This window comes from Falco rusticolus, chromosome 13 (assembly GCF_015220075.1).
Source record: "Falco rusticolus isolate bFalRus1 chromosome 13, bFalRus1.pri, whole genome shotgun sequence".
In the NCBI taxonomy this organism is placed as follows: domain Eukaryota; kingdom Metazoa; phylum Chordata; class Aves; order Falconiformes; family Falconidae; genus Falco; species Falco rusticolus.
The window spans coordinates 4,041,853-4,058,163 of NC_051199.1; the positions used below are offsets into that span (position 1 = coordinate 4,041,853).

Genomic DNA, 16,311 nt, shown 5'->3' on the forward strand with positions numbered 1-16,311 from the left:
AAATAGTGTCTTGGCATGCTGATTCAGAATGTGCTTTAGAAAGGTGAGGTAGGATGCAGCGGTGCTGGGTGGCTGCATCATCAGTGGTTAGTGCTGCCACACATGATGTAGAAAGTGCTTCAGGCTCTCTGAATGTTTTCAATATAAATAAACCAAACTTAATGGCACTTTAATCTTGTACTTTGTTTTCTAGGATTCAGTGTGGGGGATGAACCACAGTTCGCTACATTCGGTCTTTCAGACCAATCAGAGCAACAACCAGCAACCCAATTTTGAGGTTGGGCAGAGTGGGAAGAAAAAGAAGAAACAGAAAATGGTTCGTGCAGATCCCAGCTTGTTAGGTCAGTTTTAATTTTTGGAGATGAATGTTTAATTTGGGAAAAGTCTTGTGGAGTATAGAATTCTTGTCAACCTTCAAATTCAGTATTTCCATTGAGCAGAAGAGGTAGTTGTTGAAGTGTCTTTAGAATTTGCTTCAGTATTATTATTTAATGATTCTAAAAATTCTGTATTGGTTTCATGGAAAACTTCTATCAAACTGTGCCTTGCGAAAAGGCCTCTTCAATACCTTGTTTATTACCTGGAAACCTTTAAGTAGTTCAGGGATGTTATTCAAACTGCATTTACTTTTTTGAGTTGACCTGTGCCTATTTTATGGAATTAATGTTAATTCATGCTTTTAAGAAAAGCGTATTTTCTGTTTCTTCATGAGGAGCAGCTTCTTGAGGCTTGCCTTTATTCCTTCCTACCTTTTCACATGAGCTAACTGCTCTCATTCAGAGAAGATAGCAAAGATCTTGTGGGGGAAAAAAAATGTCAAAATGAAGTCAATAGTTTTCATTTGGAGGCATTGAGATGACATTGTTAGTAGTCCTTTTTTTACTTATTTATATTTGCTTATTCTCTGTCTTAATTACCATCCTCACATAAAAATTAACCAGCCCCTTTAGCACCGACAGAAAGGTTTCTTTAAAGTGGCCTTTAAGATATGAGGGCATTGTGTTAAGTACATGAGTACTGAGCATTGTGGGATGTAATGCATTGCTATAGTATTCTTGTAGAATAAATGTGTCCACATTTGTGCTGTGTGGGATAAAAAGAAAACTAGGGCACTGCACTGGGCCAGTATTTGTTGTTCTGGTGCTGCTGGCTCATATTTGTGTAAAGCAGCCTGGTATTAACCACCTGGAAGCCACTGCTTCAAGGCCCTACAGAGTCCTTCATTTGTTTTTTATCTTCCTTTTTATTCTTAACAAAATCAATACTCTTCAAATTAAATCAATGATTTTTGTGTTGATATATACTGAACTTTTCAGTGGGGTCCTGACTTCTGTCATCCCAGCTGTCAGTCCAGTGAACCTGACCTGGGCCTTCAGCTGAATAGTTTTAAAACCTGCTTATGTAATGTGAAGTGGTCACTAAATACAATTAAGAACTTGCAACTAAGGGAAGTACATGCAGCTTCTTAAAAATCAGTACACTCTATTCCAGTCATTCCAAAACCTCTTAGGTAACATACTGCCACGAGAGGGAGCCAGAACAATTTTCTTACACCTACCAAACACAGCACTTTTTATCTGCTGAAGATAATGACTGTGAAAAGCCATTTGTTTTCTAGCACCGAGCAAGCCTTCAGGTTTGTATTTAGTAGCCTTATGCAGGACAGCTTTCCTTTTTCTCATACTCCATATGGAGTTGGTACAAGCGTAAAAAAAATTGGATTTGATTAGGAAAGTTGCAGGTTGATACATTGGATTTTTTTTTTCTTATAGAAAAGATTTGCTTTTTCTTGCACTTTTCTCATGTGCATCATGTCCTCAGCACTCTACGGTTAAAAGGCTGGGTAGAAGTTGAGGTGCATCTTGAGCCATCTGCATAACCCTGTGTAACTCTGTACATTTTCATGTTGTACTTGTGAGATAGAATGTAAAAAAAAATCATGGAAGTACATGGAATTGCCATTAGATTTCATAAGTACATGTATTTACACTTTAAGGGGTAGAATTGCTCACACCCCCTGAAGTGTTGAGCATGATTCCACACCTGGATTTCAAGTTCACAAAATATACATGATCTTTTGGACCATGTAAGTATGGGGTTGACAGGGACTTCCAAGTACCAGTTGACTCAAACATGCTCCCTTCCAAGATGCTGTTGAGCCACATTGCCACTGGGCCTAGATGTGCCTCGTGCTAGCTCGGCAGATGCTATCTTTTAAATGAAAATTGAAACCAGTCGTCTGCTGATCGGTTTTTCAAGATCAAGTGATACTTATCTAAACACACAATTGATTATCTTTGATTTATTAAGGAAAAACCCAAACAGTTTGGGTAATTCTATCTCTAGCCTTACTGAATTTCCCCTTGAGGTTTTTATTTGACACATGTTATTCATCTTGTTTTACACATGCTACTGCACATGTATGTAACAGATGTATTGCATCGAATACACTATACCGTGTCCAGATTCTTAACGTAAGTCCTTTTTGATTTACAGGGTTTTCAGTGAATGCCTCATCGGAGCGGCTCAATATGGGAGAAATAGAGACTTTGGAAGACTACTGAGCATGTGCAAATCAACTGGCTTTTCCTGCATCTGTTAACCATGGATTCTCCATTTTGGACACAGTACTCTCCACCATGCGTTCTTCTTCACCTCGCAGTGAATCACAGAATCAATCATCTCAGGCTGCTTCCTCCAGCCCCAGCAAATGCTTTCTGCCCAGGACTGCACAGGCATTGTTCCTACTGTCAGCCTAGAGTCAAGTGGACTTTGTTCAGAGTCCTGGGAGGGTGGGAGATAGGATTCGTTCACAGCAAGGCTGATTTGGGCAGCAAGCTTTCACTGTGCTGTGATTTCTTCTGCTGACATACCTGGAAAAAAAAAAATATCAATTGGGATTCTGCAAACCATTGCTTCCCTCTCCTGGTTACTTGTACCACATCCAACATGTGCAGTCATGGAGAGAGAGAGAGAGAGAGAGTTTGTGGTTAACAGATGTTGGTCAAAACCAAAATGCCACACAGATACTGACTTCCGTGCTCCATCAGGGCAAGAGGTGCTCTCCCAAGCCAGGAGTTGCATTCATAAGCTAACTTTAGAACTGGCAACAGCAGGAGAGGGGCGGTGGTGGGCGCAGTTTAGCTTGGGTTGGTTTGAAGTTGCACACCCCCTGCCAGCCCTTCTCAGCACATTATTTTTGGAGGGAAAGCTCGAGTCTGTCTTCATTAGGTGGTGATGCTGAAGCTGGAGGAGTTCCCCGTCAGCATACTCCAGCCTTCCTGGACACGTGGGGACTTTTGCTCTGGGAAGAAGGTGGGGGGTGGCGTCTCTTCTGTCGGGTTGAATTTATCCCTTAAATGCTACCTTCGGAGGGTTAGGACCAGTTTATTTTGAGCTCTTTTCCTGCAAATTTGTCTCGTTTAAGAGACAGTAGGATCTTTACCGTGTGGATCTTCAGTCTCTGGTGAGGGCAAACACTGGCTTTCAGATATATGTACCCCAGCAGTCTTAGGTAGTTGTCATTTTGAGCAGTGCTTAGGTTAACACGCAGAGATGCCCTTTTGTCATGAAGAGAGACTGTTGAGGGCGAAGCTATGTGCAATGACGGCCCTGCTTATCTCCTACACCTTCAACTGCTTCACGCACCTTCACTGGGATCCATAGTCCTTAAGTATTTATGGAATCGTAACCTTCTGCTCTCACCGAAAGATTAACACCATCTTCTCTCCTCCATCCACCCACGCGCACACACCACAAAAAAAAAGAAAATGAAAACTGCCAAATGCACTTAGTTTCCCCCCCCCGGTCCCATCTCCCATTCCCAGAGGGTTACAACCTGCGAAGGGAGATGTGCTACCGTTTTGGTGGAGTTGTATAAAGGGGTCTGTTCTTCTGTCATCACTGCCTAAAGAAAACAGTTCGAGTCGCTCAAGAGCAGTTTGGCTTTGGATTTTATTTCGTTTGGTTTATTCATTTTTTGGGGTCACCTTCCCCTCCTCCTCCTCCTCCTCTCTCTTCCCCCTGCCCCCAAACATGTACAGTAACTATACAGAGACTGCTGCAGACTTGTATATAGTTTTTGGATCCAATAGCATGGAGAGACTTGGAACTGTTGCAAATCTGGTCTCCCTGTCTCCTTTGCTTTGTAAATTCATAAAAGGGGGAAGAGGGGTAGTTAAAATGTTTACAAAACTTTAAACTCCCTCTGAACTTTTGCCAGTGTGGGGGGGGGAAAGAGAGAACTTAAATAAAACCTGGTTGTATTATATCTGAGAGAAAACTTTCTGCTTGCTTTTTGTCAAAGCTGAGTTTTGAGATAATTCCTGGTGCTAAAACTGACCCAAAACTCGACTTGCATCAGTTTTCATCAAGCAACAACAAGCAAATACACAGGATGTGGAACAACAACTGCTGCTTTATTTCTTCCCTGGTGAGGAATACTGGTGGGTTTTTTCTACTTGATAATTTTAGAGTTCAAAAATAAACACCAGTAAGTTGAGATTGGAAAATTCTGACAAGAAAGCTTTAATTTCCAGCCCCCCAAAACACGTGCATTCATGCTTGTGTTGTTTATGCAGGAGAGATCAAGCTGCGGCTGGTTTTCTGTTAATACAAACACTCGGCCATGGAGCCCTTTTTTGCCAGTTGGTAACCACCCCACCCAGTCCAGTTCCCTTCCCTAAATGAAAGGTTTTATTTCTCCCCTCAGCGTAAAGTCCACATGGACAACTTGTAGGCTTCCCTTTTTAGACAAAATCTTATTTTCCTTTTTTTTTTTTCCTACTTGCTGGTTGTTTTTGTGTGGAAAATCCCAGTAAAAGTCAATGGTAAATGTCTTTCTGCCATTCATATGACTGCAAAGCATATGAAGTCAGTATACTCTTAAGAGCTAACTTACACAATAGCTTTGCATCGTGTTTAGCTGGTGTCTTGGAGAGAACAGTACATGTTTAGGCTGATAATTTGAGTTTGTTTTAATAACTTTTTTTTTAGTGCATAATGTCTGGTTCATAAGTACTTTCTGTTTTTTAATGATATGATCTAATTTCTACAAGCTAATTTTGGACTACTCCATACTGTGTAACAAATAAGCAAAACCCTGTTAATTTCCAGCTCAGCTGGGGAGCAGGAAAGGAACAATTCATCGATCGCTGAATGAAAATGCAGAAATGCAAGCAGGGAAAATGTGCAATAATTTGTCGAATCCTGAGGACCTTGCTTGGCTTCTGAGAGTCTGTAGGTAACGGACCAGTGGGGAAGATGTTGTTCTTAATATTTTAATATTCTGGCTTCTGTGTTTAGTACAAAGGTAAGATACTGGTGTGTTCAGTTGCGTGCTCAGGTGACTGCCGTGTCGCCTTCTGTGACAGACAGGGCCCGTTTCTATAGTGAAGGTCATTTGGATCAATAGCGATGGGGGAAAAATAGGAGCTACAGCTTTTTTATTTATTTTTTACATATTTATGCACTTCCGGGTTCTTCTCAGACAGAATGTGAACCGGGAAGGCTGATGGGGCTTTGATCCAAGTTTGACGGATGATGTCAAGTTTGGTGTTAGAGATGTCTGAGGTTTCTTCTGAGCGCATTCCAGCAGGGTGCTTCCTCACTTGCCATTTCATTGCAGGGATGGTGCTCAGCCCTCTTCGTTTTTCCTTCATTTTTCCTGCTTCCCCTGGCAGCCAGGCAAATTCTTTTGCAAAGCAGCAAGCAGAATGATTTAAAAGGGCACCTGAGTTGTATCTGCCTGTCAGAGGAAGCCAAAAACCAAAGAGAACTTTTAGCAGAAAAATCTGAAATTCAGGACAAAACTACTCGTGTCGTATTTTCAGAGTGTAAGGAACTGACGTTGGGGGTGTTTATATACTTGATTACACCTTTTTCTGAATGCAAACGGTGAAGTATTTCACCCTCACGTTAACTTAAAAAAAAAAATATCCTAATTAAGTTCTTCTGTCCTCTGACAGTAAGCTGGAGTGTTCCCACCTTTAAACGCTTCATCCTTTCCCAAGTCTCTTGTTGGTGCAAATGTGACCTGAAACAAGCCTCGGTTTTCTCTGCTGGGAACTTTTCACGAGCCCACTTGGAGGGAAGGGACAGAGTGGCAGAGGTTGCAGGAGGAGGCAGGGGGTGTGCAGGTTGGATCCGAGGAGGATGCTGGCCTTGCCTGACAAAGGTGACTCGCCTTGGAAGACTCACAAGATCTTAACGGGCGGTTCTGCCAGCGGAGACCGCACACTGCTCCCGATCTGGCTCTGAGTACTGCACCCAGAAAGCAGGGGTGCCGTGGGGCCGCTCTGGCGCTGTTTCAGAGCGTTTTGGCCTCACAAAGTTTGAGGCCCTTGTTCTTTGCGGTGCCCACCCTGGCAAAAGCCCCACCACCCTGCCCACCGAGGAGCGGGGCCCTGGCACGGGCTGCCTGGTTTGGGGGTTAGCTGCCCCAATGGCTCCTGTGTTCTTGGCTGGACGGAGGAAGGCATTCCAGGAGCATCCCCGCGTCCTCTGGGAAGGGCTCGCCAACAACTGCTGGTGTGTGCGCTGGCCTGGCAGGGTGACGGATGCCTAACGGCTGGGCTGGGCTGCCTGTGGGGTTTTAGGCACAAATTTGAGAGGGTGGAGCTGCCTGGGAGGAGGTGTGCTCTGTGAGGGAGAGAGTGCTGGGCTTTGCACTCGCTCTGTCCACTTGCTGTTGTGAAGGAAATTCTTTTGGTGGTGTGTTTTTTGGGTTTTTTTTTTTTGACCCAACCGGACAAAATTTTTATTACACCAGTGAAATTTCCAAGTTGTATCGTACTTTGAAGAGCTTTAAGAATTCCTGCTGACGCTTTTCCTGAGGGAAGCCATGACCTGCCACAGAGTCCTTCACCTGGTCCTGCTAATGCTGTGCGGCACCTTGGTTCCTGCTGTGCTGGCAGGTAAGGAGCTCTGTTTGCCTTCATAGCCCAAAAGCCTGGGAGATCTTTTACTAACCTGCCTCTCTCTTTCCTCTCCTTGCAATATCTCCTCTCCCTTCCTTAAAAAATATCCCTATGTATTTATTGAATTATAATTGATTAATGGAAACTAGCTTTGGGATCGGTGGCTGGTGGCGAGTAAGAATACATTCTCCACCCTGAGACCAAGTTTCTGTTGGGGAAAATGGAGAAAACTGAGGAAATCCTTCATAATTTTTCCTAAGCAGAAGAGCAGTAGCACCTACATGAGCGTTAGTGGCAGTAGATCAGTAGACAGATCAGTCAGCGGTGGATGGAGCGCTCAGCAGCTGGCAGGGCCATCTGGCTGTCAGCTTTTGATGGCAGGAAGAAGTTACAGTTCTGAAAAGAAACATTTTTCTCTGGCTAAAGCGTGTGTGCCAGTTTCTGGTTCCTTCTATGCTTTCTGCTACAGCAGAGCGCTTCACAGCAGCTGCTGTAAGGAACAGGGAAGCGCTCTGGAAACGTTCAGCTCGGTCAAAAGCTGCGTGTGCCTGAGCTGTGCTGGGAGCCGGCGGCACTGGGACGGTGCGTGGTGGCTCAGGCTCGAGTTCAGGGAGGTGATGGGGCTCAGGGTCAGCGAGGCGCCCGCTCTGTGGGGCACCACGTTTTAAGGAGCTGGTTAGAAATCCCTTTATTATAATGGCAGCGCTGGGCGAGGGGAGCCGCGGGCACGGTGGGCTTGAAGGCTGCCTGGTCTGGGGTGGGTGCTACAAATGAGGGAAAACAGGCTTCCAACCGACCCCAGAGACGGGCTCAGCATGTGGGTGGGGGCTGCGGTGGGGAGCTGGTCCCTCAGAGCCTCTGTGAGTGGAGAGGCTGAGGGGTGGCACGGGCCGGATAATGGGCCAGAACACAGCGCTTGTTTTCCTGAATTCCTGTCCTGCCTTCCAAGACCTGGAGAAAGGCTGGATCACAGTTCACTCCCAGTTTGTTCTGAGCATCTTGCCTAGCAGGGAGATCCTGGCCAACTGTCTAGCAGTTGAAATTACTTCTTTTCAAAGGAGCTTTCGTACGGGTAGGGGAATTTATTACTGTGCCTAGCTCAAACGTCTGTGGGTGCAAAACTGTAGCTGGTATTTCCCCCCACGGATCCTCCCTTGCAGGACACTTTTTCTTGCCAGGAAACCTTTAAAGTAACTAAGAAACGAGCACTGAAAAGTGGATGTTTTCCTTCTCAAACCCTGACCTTTGGTTTTAATATAGTGGAACACTGTGCAGTTTCAGTCTGTAGCTTGCTCATGCTCCCAGAAGCGGTGGCAGTGCTCTTTCCCACAACCAGGTAAGGTCTGTTCTTAACAGTATTTCACTCTGCAGAAAGTGATTAATTGCCACTGAAAATTTTTACTTGCTCCGCTCTGAGCTAGGATTTTCTTCTGCACTACCTGAAGTTTCCAGCAGCTGGTGCACATTTGCTCTGCCCCCTGCCTTGCCAACTTCACCTGTACTTGCTCTCGGCTTGGTGTTGCAGCTATGGTTTGTACCTGTCACTGCCTCTCTGTGTCACTTTGCTCCTGTGAAATACTCCCAGTTGGTTCCTTTACTGGGTGCCTTGCGCTCGGGCAGTGAGGCCAGTAGCTCTTGTAGAGCTTTGTACTGATGAATGTGAACGTTTGGATCCTGGGGTATAGGACAGACTCCGTGCTTTCCCTGTGGCGTTTTAGAGGCCTCTGAGAAGTTTGTTGTTCTCGGCTACGTCAGTGCAGGACCCGAGGGAACCAGCCAGCCTGTTGGGTAAGCCATCCCAGCAGAATGAGTTTCTGCTGCATTAGGAGTGGTGGAGTTACCTACCCCAGCACTGGGGCTGTTAGTGCACTGTGGAATTTTTTCTGCTTTTTCACCCCGTTAGAAAAGGAAACTTCCTGCCCTGTGCAGACAAAGAAGGGAAGGGCGCACAGACAGCCCTCTGGTCTCCAGGCATACACATGCAGCCCTGCCTTTCTGTAAACAAGTTTGTTTAACATTCATCAGAACCGCAGCGCTCCACGCTGCTCTGCACTCAAGCTCCCAGCACTCGCCCATCACAGGCTGCCCTTTGTGTTCCCCGTGAAGGCCTCTTTTCATCCCTGCCCTGGCCCTGTGCCCGCTGCAGCCACCTGGGGCTGGACAGCCCGTTGCCGGCCTCGGAGTTCACCCAGCCCCTGCTCTCCTGTCTCAGCACCTCGTACTTCCTGTAGCAAAGCCCTTCACGGTGGGCAGAAGCGGAGCCTGCCCTGGAGAGGGCTGCAGCTGATGTTGGCCACGCAGACTCCAGATTCAGAATGAGTCTTCCCTTCCTCGTTGGATTTAATTTTATCACAGTGGGGACTCAGAGCTACCTAGGACCAAAAGCCTCTGGTAAGTGCTCAGGAGTTCAGCGAGACATGAAGGATCTTGCTGGCAGCGGAGGTTCCCATCTGGGTGCAGCAGTCAGAGCACTTTTGGGGTGCTGGTGGGTTGTGCACCTTCATCTGGCTTCCTGCCCAGCCACTCTGGTTTCCTGGGCAGCATGGTCAGGGCTTTCTGACTGGAGAAAGCGTGACTTCTCTGAGTTACTGAGCTCTTCACAATATCCCATTTGTCAAAGATGGAGAAACAACCCACTGAGCCTTTAACCCTCCTTGTCTAGATCATCTAGGTGCAACAGGGAACAGCCAGGTCGAGAATTTTCCTGCGCACCCAAATCTTATCCACTTCTGCTTTCTCCAAACCCAAGTGGTGTGTAGGCCAGGAGCACGGGAGGATTGTGAAGAATTGATTTTTTTTATTTTTATTAGCAAAGCCAGTTTCAATTCATATGATGATTCAATGCTCCAAGTGAAGTGCAAGTCAGTAAGAAGCCTTTGCAAGGCTTTTGCTTCTGAATCATGTATATATTTGGTATCTAAACTGTGTTGCAGGGTCATGAATTTCCTTGTTTTGAGCTCATGTGGAAATGCACTGCAAAGCACATCAGAGTGCATAGAGGGGGAAAAAGCAGCAGAGCAGGAGATGCTGTGCTAAAGGAAATCATACAGGAGAAGACCTTGCCCAAGGACAGTCTTTCTGTAGCAACTTGTGTCTTCATTCTCAACAACCGGAGGATAAAAGATGATTAGGAAGTTTCTAAAGTTCAAGTACTAGAACATGAGAAGTAGTAAATAGGTTTTGTCAGGCAAATTTCTTAAAAAGATGTGGTTGTTCCAACAGGTCTATCAAGACTTACAGCAAGTCTTCGTAGATCACTACTCAGCCTTGCCCTGCACCGACACTCTGTGTAAATCACTGACACTTCCAGCTAAGGTTACTGGGTGTGAGGTGGAGAGTGAGGAAGATGAGGTGCTGAAACCAGCTTGTACGAGGAAGAGTATGGCCACTGGTGAGCAGACTCCGGGGATGAAGATGTTAAGTGGCCACATCTGCCTGCCTTGAGGTCTTGCAGCCTGTCTGTGGAGAGGTTCTGGTTGTTCGGGGGGTATCTCGAAAGATCCTTCAGATTGGGTTGGCATCCTCAGGAGCAATTGCTTGTGAAGACCCTTCAGCCACCGCGTATCTGGGGCACTGGTTACCATGTCACTGTACTAGCAGCTCACCCCACCTTCTCACCAAGTGTGGAAATAGTGGTTTCATCAACTTGCCTTTGGCATCATCCCTTCTAGGTCTCGCTACGGCCCATGCCGCTGAACTCCTGCTGGGTCCCTGCATCGTTCAGAAAACTCACTGTGTATTACTTTATAGCAGGGGTCCTCAAACTTTTTAACCAGGGGGCCGGCGCGCAGGTGAAGTGGCAGGCAGTCATCTGCGGCTGCTTGGTTTCCCCCCCCCCGCCCCAGCCCCTGGCGGGGGGTGGGGGTCGGGCGGTTCTGTAAATACTGGGGGCCGTATCTGGCCCGCGGGCTGTAGTTTGAGGACCCCTGCTTTATAGTGTAGGAGCTCCAGTGTTCTCTTTCCTTTTCTTGGCCTTGGTTGTAACTAACCCTTACTGGAGAGAGGGAGAAGACACAGCGGGGCATAGATATTTCCCTAAAATAAGGCAATCTGAGGTGTCAGCACATGGGAAGGAGGAGGTGCCATCCTTCACCTGACGCTGCACAACACTGGAATACTTCTAGTCCATTTTTTTCAGGTTCAGTTTCTGCCCAGTAACTAAGATTATTCCAGGTCTTAAGCGCTCTCAAACTGTATTTTTTACCAAGTGGATTTCACTGTTAGTCTGTGGAGCAACAGTTGCTCTCAGTCTGTGCTCTGGTGCTGAGATGGGATTTACTCTGGGGAGAGCTGGTTGGTGCCATGGGGTCAAGGTTTCTCTCCCTTCAGAGCACCTGGCACCAAGGCACGAAGCCTTGGCAGTGGTGGGATCACCCGTGTGTGCCAGCAGCTGGGTAGCCCCACCACGTGTCCGCCTGCTGCCCCTCGTGGGTTGCTCAGGGGCAAACAAACCACCTGAGTGCACCGGGTGGGTTTTCCTGGTGATAGGGCTACTGGTCCTGAGGCTGATGCCAGCACAGCTAATGCATGGCTCTCACCCAGATGTTAAACATCTTAAAAGATGTGGTCTTGTGATGGATGATGTTTTGAGCGTGTTTCTTGGTAGTTATTTCTACAAAGTTCTTGGGTGAACAGGAAAACCATGTGCTACTTCACCTTTGATAGTTGGTTTCCAACCCTTGGTTGCACCCCCTCACTTGAGGCTGCAGCTGTTTGGGTTTTTTCTGCAAGTCAAAAGTGCCGTGCCCTGCCCCAGGGCTGTGGAGGCCCCTGCACACAGACTGCGTTCCCCTCATCGCAGTCAGGGTGACAGTAACCGTGTGGGCAGCCTGGCCACCCTGCTGCTGCTGCTGCTTCTCTTGCAGATGATCCTTAAGAGTCCCGGTCTGCTGCTTAGAGAAACTGGGCCCAGGAGGGAGAGGGACTTGCAGGTGTCACACCAAAGAGCAGCAGCACAGAGCCACCTCCGCGATCGGGTGCCACACCTGCGCCTGGAGCCTGGCTGGTGGGGCTGTATCCAACAGGGACTGGGAGAGGCAGTCAGACATGTGAGATATTAATTGGTGTTTTATTTTTTATATATATTTATTTCCAATAAATATTTCCAAATAATTAATTGGAAATGGGGTAAAAAAAAAACCCACTTATTAATGGGGTGTGGGGGTGTGCTGGGTTTTGGCATTTGGCACAGGCTCTGCTGTTGGCCCTCACCTGTCTTGCTTTTACTGGAGGACTGAAGTGGGAGTGTGGCATTTAAAGCTGCTCTGTCAGGGTGCTGCAGGGGGGGCAGGTGTGGCTCCTGGTTGTTAAAGACACCGGCTGGATACGAGGGGATAGTTGGGTGGGTGGTTGAGCTTCTCAGACAGGGAGGAATGGAGGCGTGTGAGGACACGAGCTGTTAGTTTAGGAGGGAAAATCAAAGGTGAGTCTTGGAAAGAGCAGCGCCTGTTACAAACAGGCACGTCGCCGGGCTGCAGCAGTGTGCTGCGGAGTGCCCTGCCTGCCGGCAGCTCTCACTGGGGCTGGGGCTTGCGTTTGGGTTTGTGTCCCCCTGCCCCATCTGCCTGCTGCAGGGCATCTGCTCCAGCAGCACCAAGGTGCAGGAACCGCAGAGGAGGCGCAGCAGCAAGCCCCGGCTCTTGGTGACGCTCAGATGCGGGTATTTCACTTTATGCGTGTGCGTGGCTGCTGCTGGGCTGGCAGCTCCCGTGAGCGAGGTGCTAGAGCCAGCTGAAAGGAGTTGTGTTTCCCTTGGTTGAAGCGCCGCTGAGGTAAAACCGCAGGAACTCGGGACAGAAAGCGCATGTTTAGCACACTCTGCCCTTTCTCTGAGGGTGAACTGAAAGCGTGTTTTAATCAGATGAGGGGAATTAACCAAATACCGATCTAGAAGCCATCCAGGACTCTATCCAGGTCTTAAAACTCACTGAGATCATAAACAAATTAGTCTGTTTCCTCTTTACTTGGCTATCAAAAATAAGCAGGGCACAGAGCTTAGAGAGCGGCAGTAAATTTTTCAGGAATTAGATGCACCGGGAACAAGAGAGACTTTCTGGGACCTGTGGGTCTGGTTAGAAAAAAAGCCTTTACAGAATGGTTGGAAGGGGTAGCGCTTCCGCCTCAGCCCTCTGGAGAACAGGGAGTTGGGAAGACCCTGTCCAGGTCCCGCAGCCTCCCTGGACGGTGCCCGTATCTGTTACAGATCATCTCAGCTAACGCCTTTCCCCCGGTCAGATGCGAGGGGTCCACCCAGCTCCTTTGGCTTGGAGAGAAAAACATTCTTGGGAAATGCAACAACGGCGTCCTCCAGCGTGGGGTTCTCTTGCCAGATGGGAACGGCTGCAGTGTTGGTGCTGGCCCGGCTGGTGTTGACACAGTTAGGAAGGTCGTAGCTGGAGTGTAGCTCTTCTGTGTGGAGTTTCTCCACTTGCGAAAGCAGCCTGGAACTGGGGCTTCAAAAGTGTTACGTACGTTCCGTCTGCGCCTAAACCAACAGCTTCCTAATGCCACCGCTGCTAACTAGAGCCCCAGCTCCGCTTGGTTCCTTTCCCTGTTGTTTCAACTACATTCACCCCCTAAATTCTGTATTTCCCTCCTGCTCTGGCCTCTGGTAGCTAAACCACAGGATTTATGGATGAGCGGTCTGCTGGAAATGGTACTTTCTGGAAGAGCCTCTGGATGGGGTGCAAGTTTCCAGCTTTGCTGGTTGGTGTTGTGGAACAGGCTGGGGTGTGCCAGTGAAGGGCTCACGTGTTTCTGGGGAGCCCCTGTGGAACACAAAGCTCTTGTGTGCTCTGCTGGGGAGCTGAGATGCTGCCTGCGATGCGGTGACCTCGGATGCAGCAGGCGTGTGAGGATGGTTGGTGCTCACCGCAGCTCCCAGCTGCTCCCTGGGCTGGGCCAGCCGGCCGGGGTGTGCGGGTGTAACTGGCATGGGCCTCGCTCTGCAGGGTCTCTGTCATTGCTCGCTGGGCCAGGGTTAACCCCGGCAGCTGTCTTGCTGAAAACCCTGTAGCTTTTATGGCTGTAGAAAGAACTTTTCAAAACTAGTCCAGAAGGCTGTTGTGTTCCCAAGTCCACAGGCAGCCTCGAATAGCTCCGGGGATGGTGGGAACTGCTCGTTGATGTGAGCCCTATCGGTGGGTTTGTACAGGCAGCAAAAGTGAGTGTTTTGGTGTTGGTCCTCCTGTTTCTTTTGATGCAGGGCTCCTACGGGGAAAACAGTGTGGCGGAGCCCATTAGCGTTGATTCTTCAGCTTGCTCTCCTCCTACGAGGTGCTGGCTGCCTGCGGGAGGCAAGGAGGGCTCCAGCTACTGAATGCTGGGGCGGCTGCTGCCAAGATGTGCTGCTGCCACTGCTCTTGGTGGGCCAGGTGGAGCCTGGGCCAAGTCTTAGAGTGCCCCAGTGTGCCAAGAGATGCTGTGCCAGAGCCAGGGTGCCTGGGAATACCCCTGTGCCTTGCCCCAGGAGGCTCAGGCTGCTTGCTCTGGCTCCTCTGACACCCACTTTCCCAGCCCTGATAACCATCGTGTCGCTTCAGCTGGGCCCTGGTGCTGGATGGTGTTCATTTTCCTAGCCGCCCCCCACCTCCCATTTTTTCCCCATCCCAGTGCAACATTCCCAGTGGTTTCAGCAGGGAGCTGTGGAATGTCTCCTGCTCCTGCCGGGGCCCACCTGAACAAGCCGGGCATTGAGAGGGAGCGCTTGGCTCAGCCACACGCAGACAGGGCAGGCTCTCTGGTTTGGTCCCCGACCCCACAGGGGGAAGAAATAACAGGAGGTGAACGGTAACATCAAACAGAGCCTGGCCGGCTTTCATCTTGGGGCAGGGGGAAGCCAAGGCTCTGGGGCTCCTGCCTGGGGGAGCCACGTCCTGCACACCGCCAGCGCCGCTGGCACCCTGCGCTGCGGGGGTGGGTGGGTGATGCACCCTGCGCTGCGGGGGTGCGTGATGCAGGACAGAAAGGCCCTGAGGTGCTGTGAATCTGGCCGGTGCAGGTGGCTGGGTGGCCTCTGCCTGTTGCAGGGATGTGACTGCCCCTTCCCAGCCCGGTCCCATGGGCACCCAGGAGCAAACTGGCAGTGGGGGTTCGTGCAGGGCCCGCTCATGCAGGAGCGGAGGTCACAGGGTGGTGGGGAGCTCCCAGAAGCCTGCGGCAGGCTGCTTTTGCCCCGGGGCAAGCGCATTGTCTTTGGCTGCTCCAGGTGTTGGCATCCTGTGGCGGTGGTGCCCTCCCAGAGGAGGACTCTTGCCCCGCTGGGCTTCTGAGCCCTCGGGTCACCTTCCATCTGCCCGGGGCACCCGGCAGGCAGCTGGAGCCCAGGGACCTGCTGAGCTGCAACTGTCACCAGCAGCCTGGCTGGGGCCGCTCGTGCCGGTGAGTGACTGTGGGTGCTTGTCTCCCAGCAGAGTACCCGCAGGGCCCCGTCCCCACCCTCTGGAACGAGCCGCCCGAGCTGCCCTCCGGAGCTGGCCCCTTCGACGCCGCCACCACCACAGCCCGGCTCTCAGACACCACCGCCTTCCCCCCATACACCTCCGAGCTGGAGCCCGAGGACACCACCCACCTGCACCGGCTGGACGCGGGAGACGGTATGTGGCTGTGCCATGGGCTGCCCGCAGGTCACCGCCGCAGCGCTCGGGCAGTCCTCGCTCTGTGTGGGCCTGTCGCCTCCAACACCAGGAGGTGTTGGAGCCACCAGAGGTGGCCTGCTGCTGGCAGGGGGGGAAGAGCACCCGTGTCACCTGCTCAGGGGAGGTACCCCGCGCACGAGCAGGGCTCCCCAGGGGAGGTGTGCCTGGAGCCCTTCGAGCGGGCAGCACGGGCCTCTCCTGGCTCCTGAGCTGCAGCAAATGCCTGTTGTGATGCGGTTTCGCAGCAGCTCCCTCAGTGAGGGTGTCAACAGGAACGCTGAGTGCCAAAGACCTGCTGTGTGGCAGCTGTCCTTGTCACTGGGAGCTGGCTAAGGAGGCTTCAGCCCCCTGCCCCAGGCTTGATGCCGCTGGGACACAGGACCACGCCTCGACTGCGTGGGGATATGGCAACAGGGCCACCGTGGCCAGTGCAGGGGGCTCTGGGGCGGGAGTGTGGCCCAGTGGCTGGGGCTGAGCTGGGTGTGGGGGTGACCCCTGTGGCCCCTCCTGTCTGGAACCCACGGGCTCTGCTGAACTCATGCCACCTCATTCTCTGTCCCTGCAGGCTCGCTGGGGCCCGGAGCTATCGGTGCCATTGTCATCGCCTCCCTCCTGGGTACATCTGTGCTTGTGGCCTTGGTCGTCATCACGCTGAGAAAGTTCTCGGCCTCCTGAACTCAATAAAAGATTTTTGTGTAACACAACCAGCCCGTCTCCTGCCCTCAGCTGCTCCCGCTCCCTGTCTGCCCCGGGCCCCC

General features: G+C 50.3%; 2 protein-coding genes across 26 annotated transcripts in view; both read left to right on the forward strand.

Annotated features, from left to right (window-relative positions):
* The window catches only part of GIGYF2 (GRB10 interacting GYF protein 2), a 79,069-nt gene extending 74,792 nt beyond the window's left edge, over window positions 1–4,277 (forward strand). For 14 of the 15 annotated variants that reach the window (XM_037406441.1, XM_037406446.1, XM_037406454.1 and 11 more), the window contains 2 exons: window positions 194–341; window positions 2,497–4,277. In XM_037406441.1, the coding sequence (XP_037262338.1) occupies window positions 194–341; window positions 2,497–2,564 (216 nt within the window). In that variant the 3' untranslated portion in view covers window positions 2,565–4,277. The remainder of the gene's footprint in view (window positions 1–193; window positions 342–2,496) is intronic. The other variant, XM_037406450.1, reaches the window with a different exon arrangement.
* On the forward strand, window positions 3,207–16,257 carry SNORC (secondary ossification center associated regulator of chondrocyte maturation). 11 transcript variants are annotated; one of them, XM_037406464.1, is made up of 5 exons: window positions 3,207–3,315; window positions 4,307–6,175; window positions 6,770–6,914; window positions 15,326–15,511; window positions 16,119–16,257. In XM_037406464.1, the coding sequence occupies exons 3-5, from the start codon at window positions 6,842–6,844 to the stop codon at window positions 16,226–16,228; spliced, it is 369 nt and encodes a 122-aa protein (XP_037262361.1). In that variant the 5' UTR covers window positions 3,207–3,315; window positions 4,307–6,175; window positions 6,770–6,841; the 3' UTR covers window positions 16,229–16,257. The 11 variants fall into 11 exon arrangements, with proteins under 11 accessions (XP_037262361.1, XP_037262362.1, XP_037262364.1 ...); XM_037406465.1 differs by having other exon boundaries at window positions 4,307–5,311; XM_037406467.1 differs by having other exon boundaries at window positions 4,307–5,242.
* The last annotated feature ends 54 nt before the right edge of the window (window positions 16,258–16,311 follow it).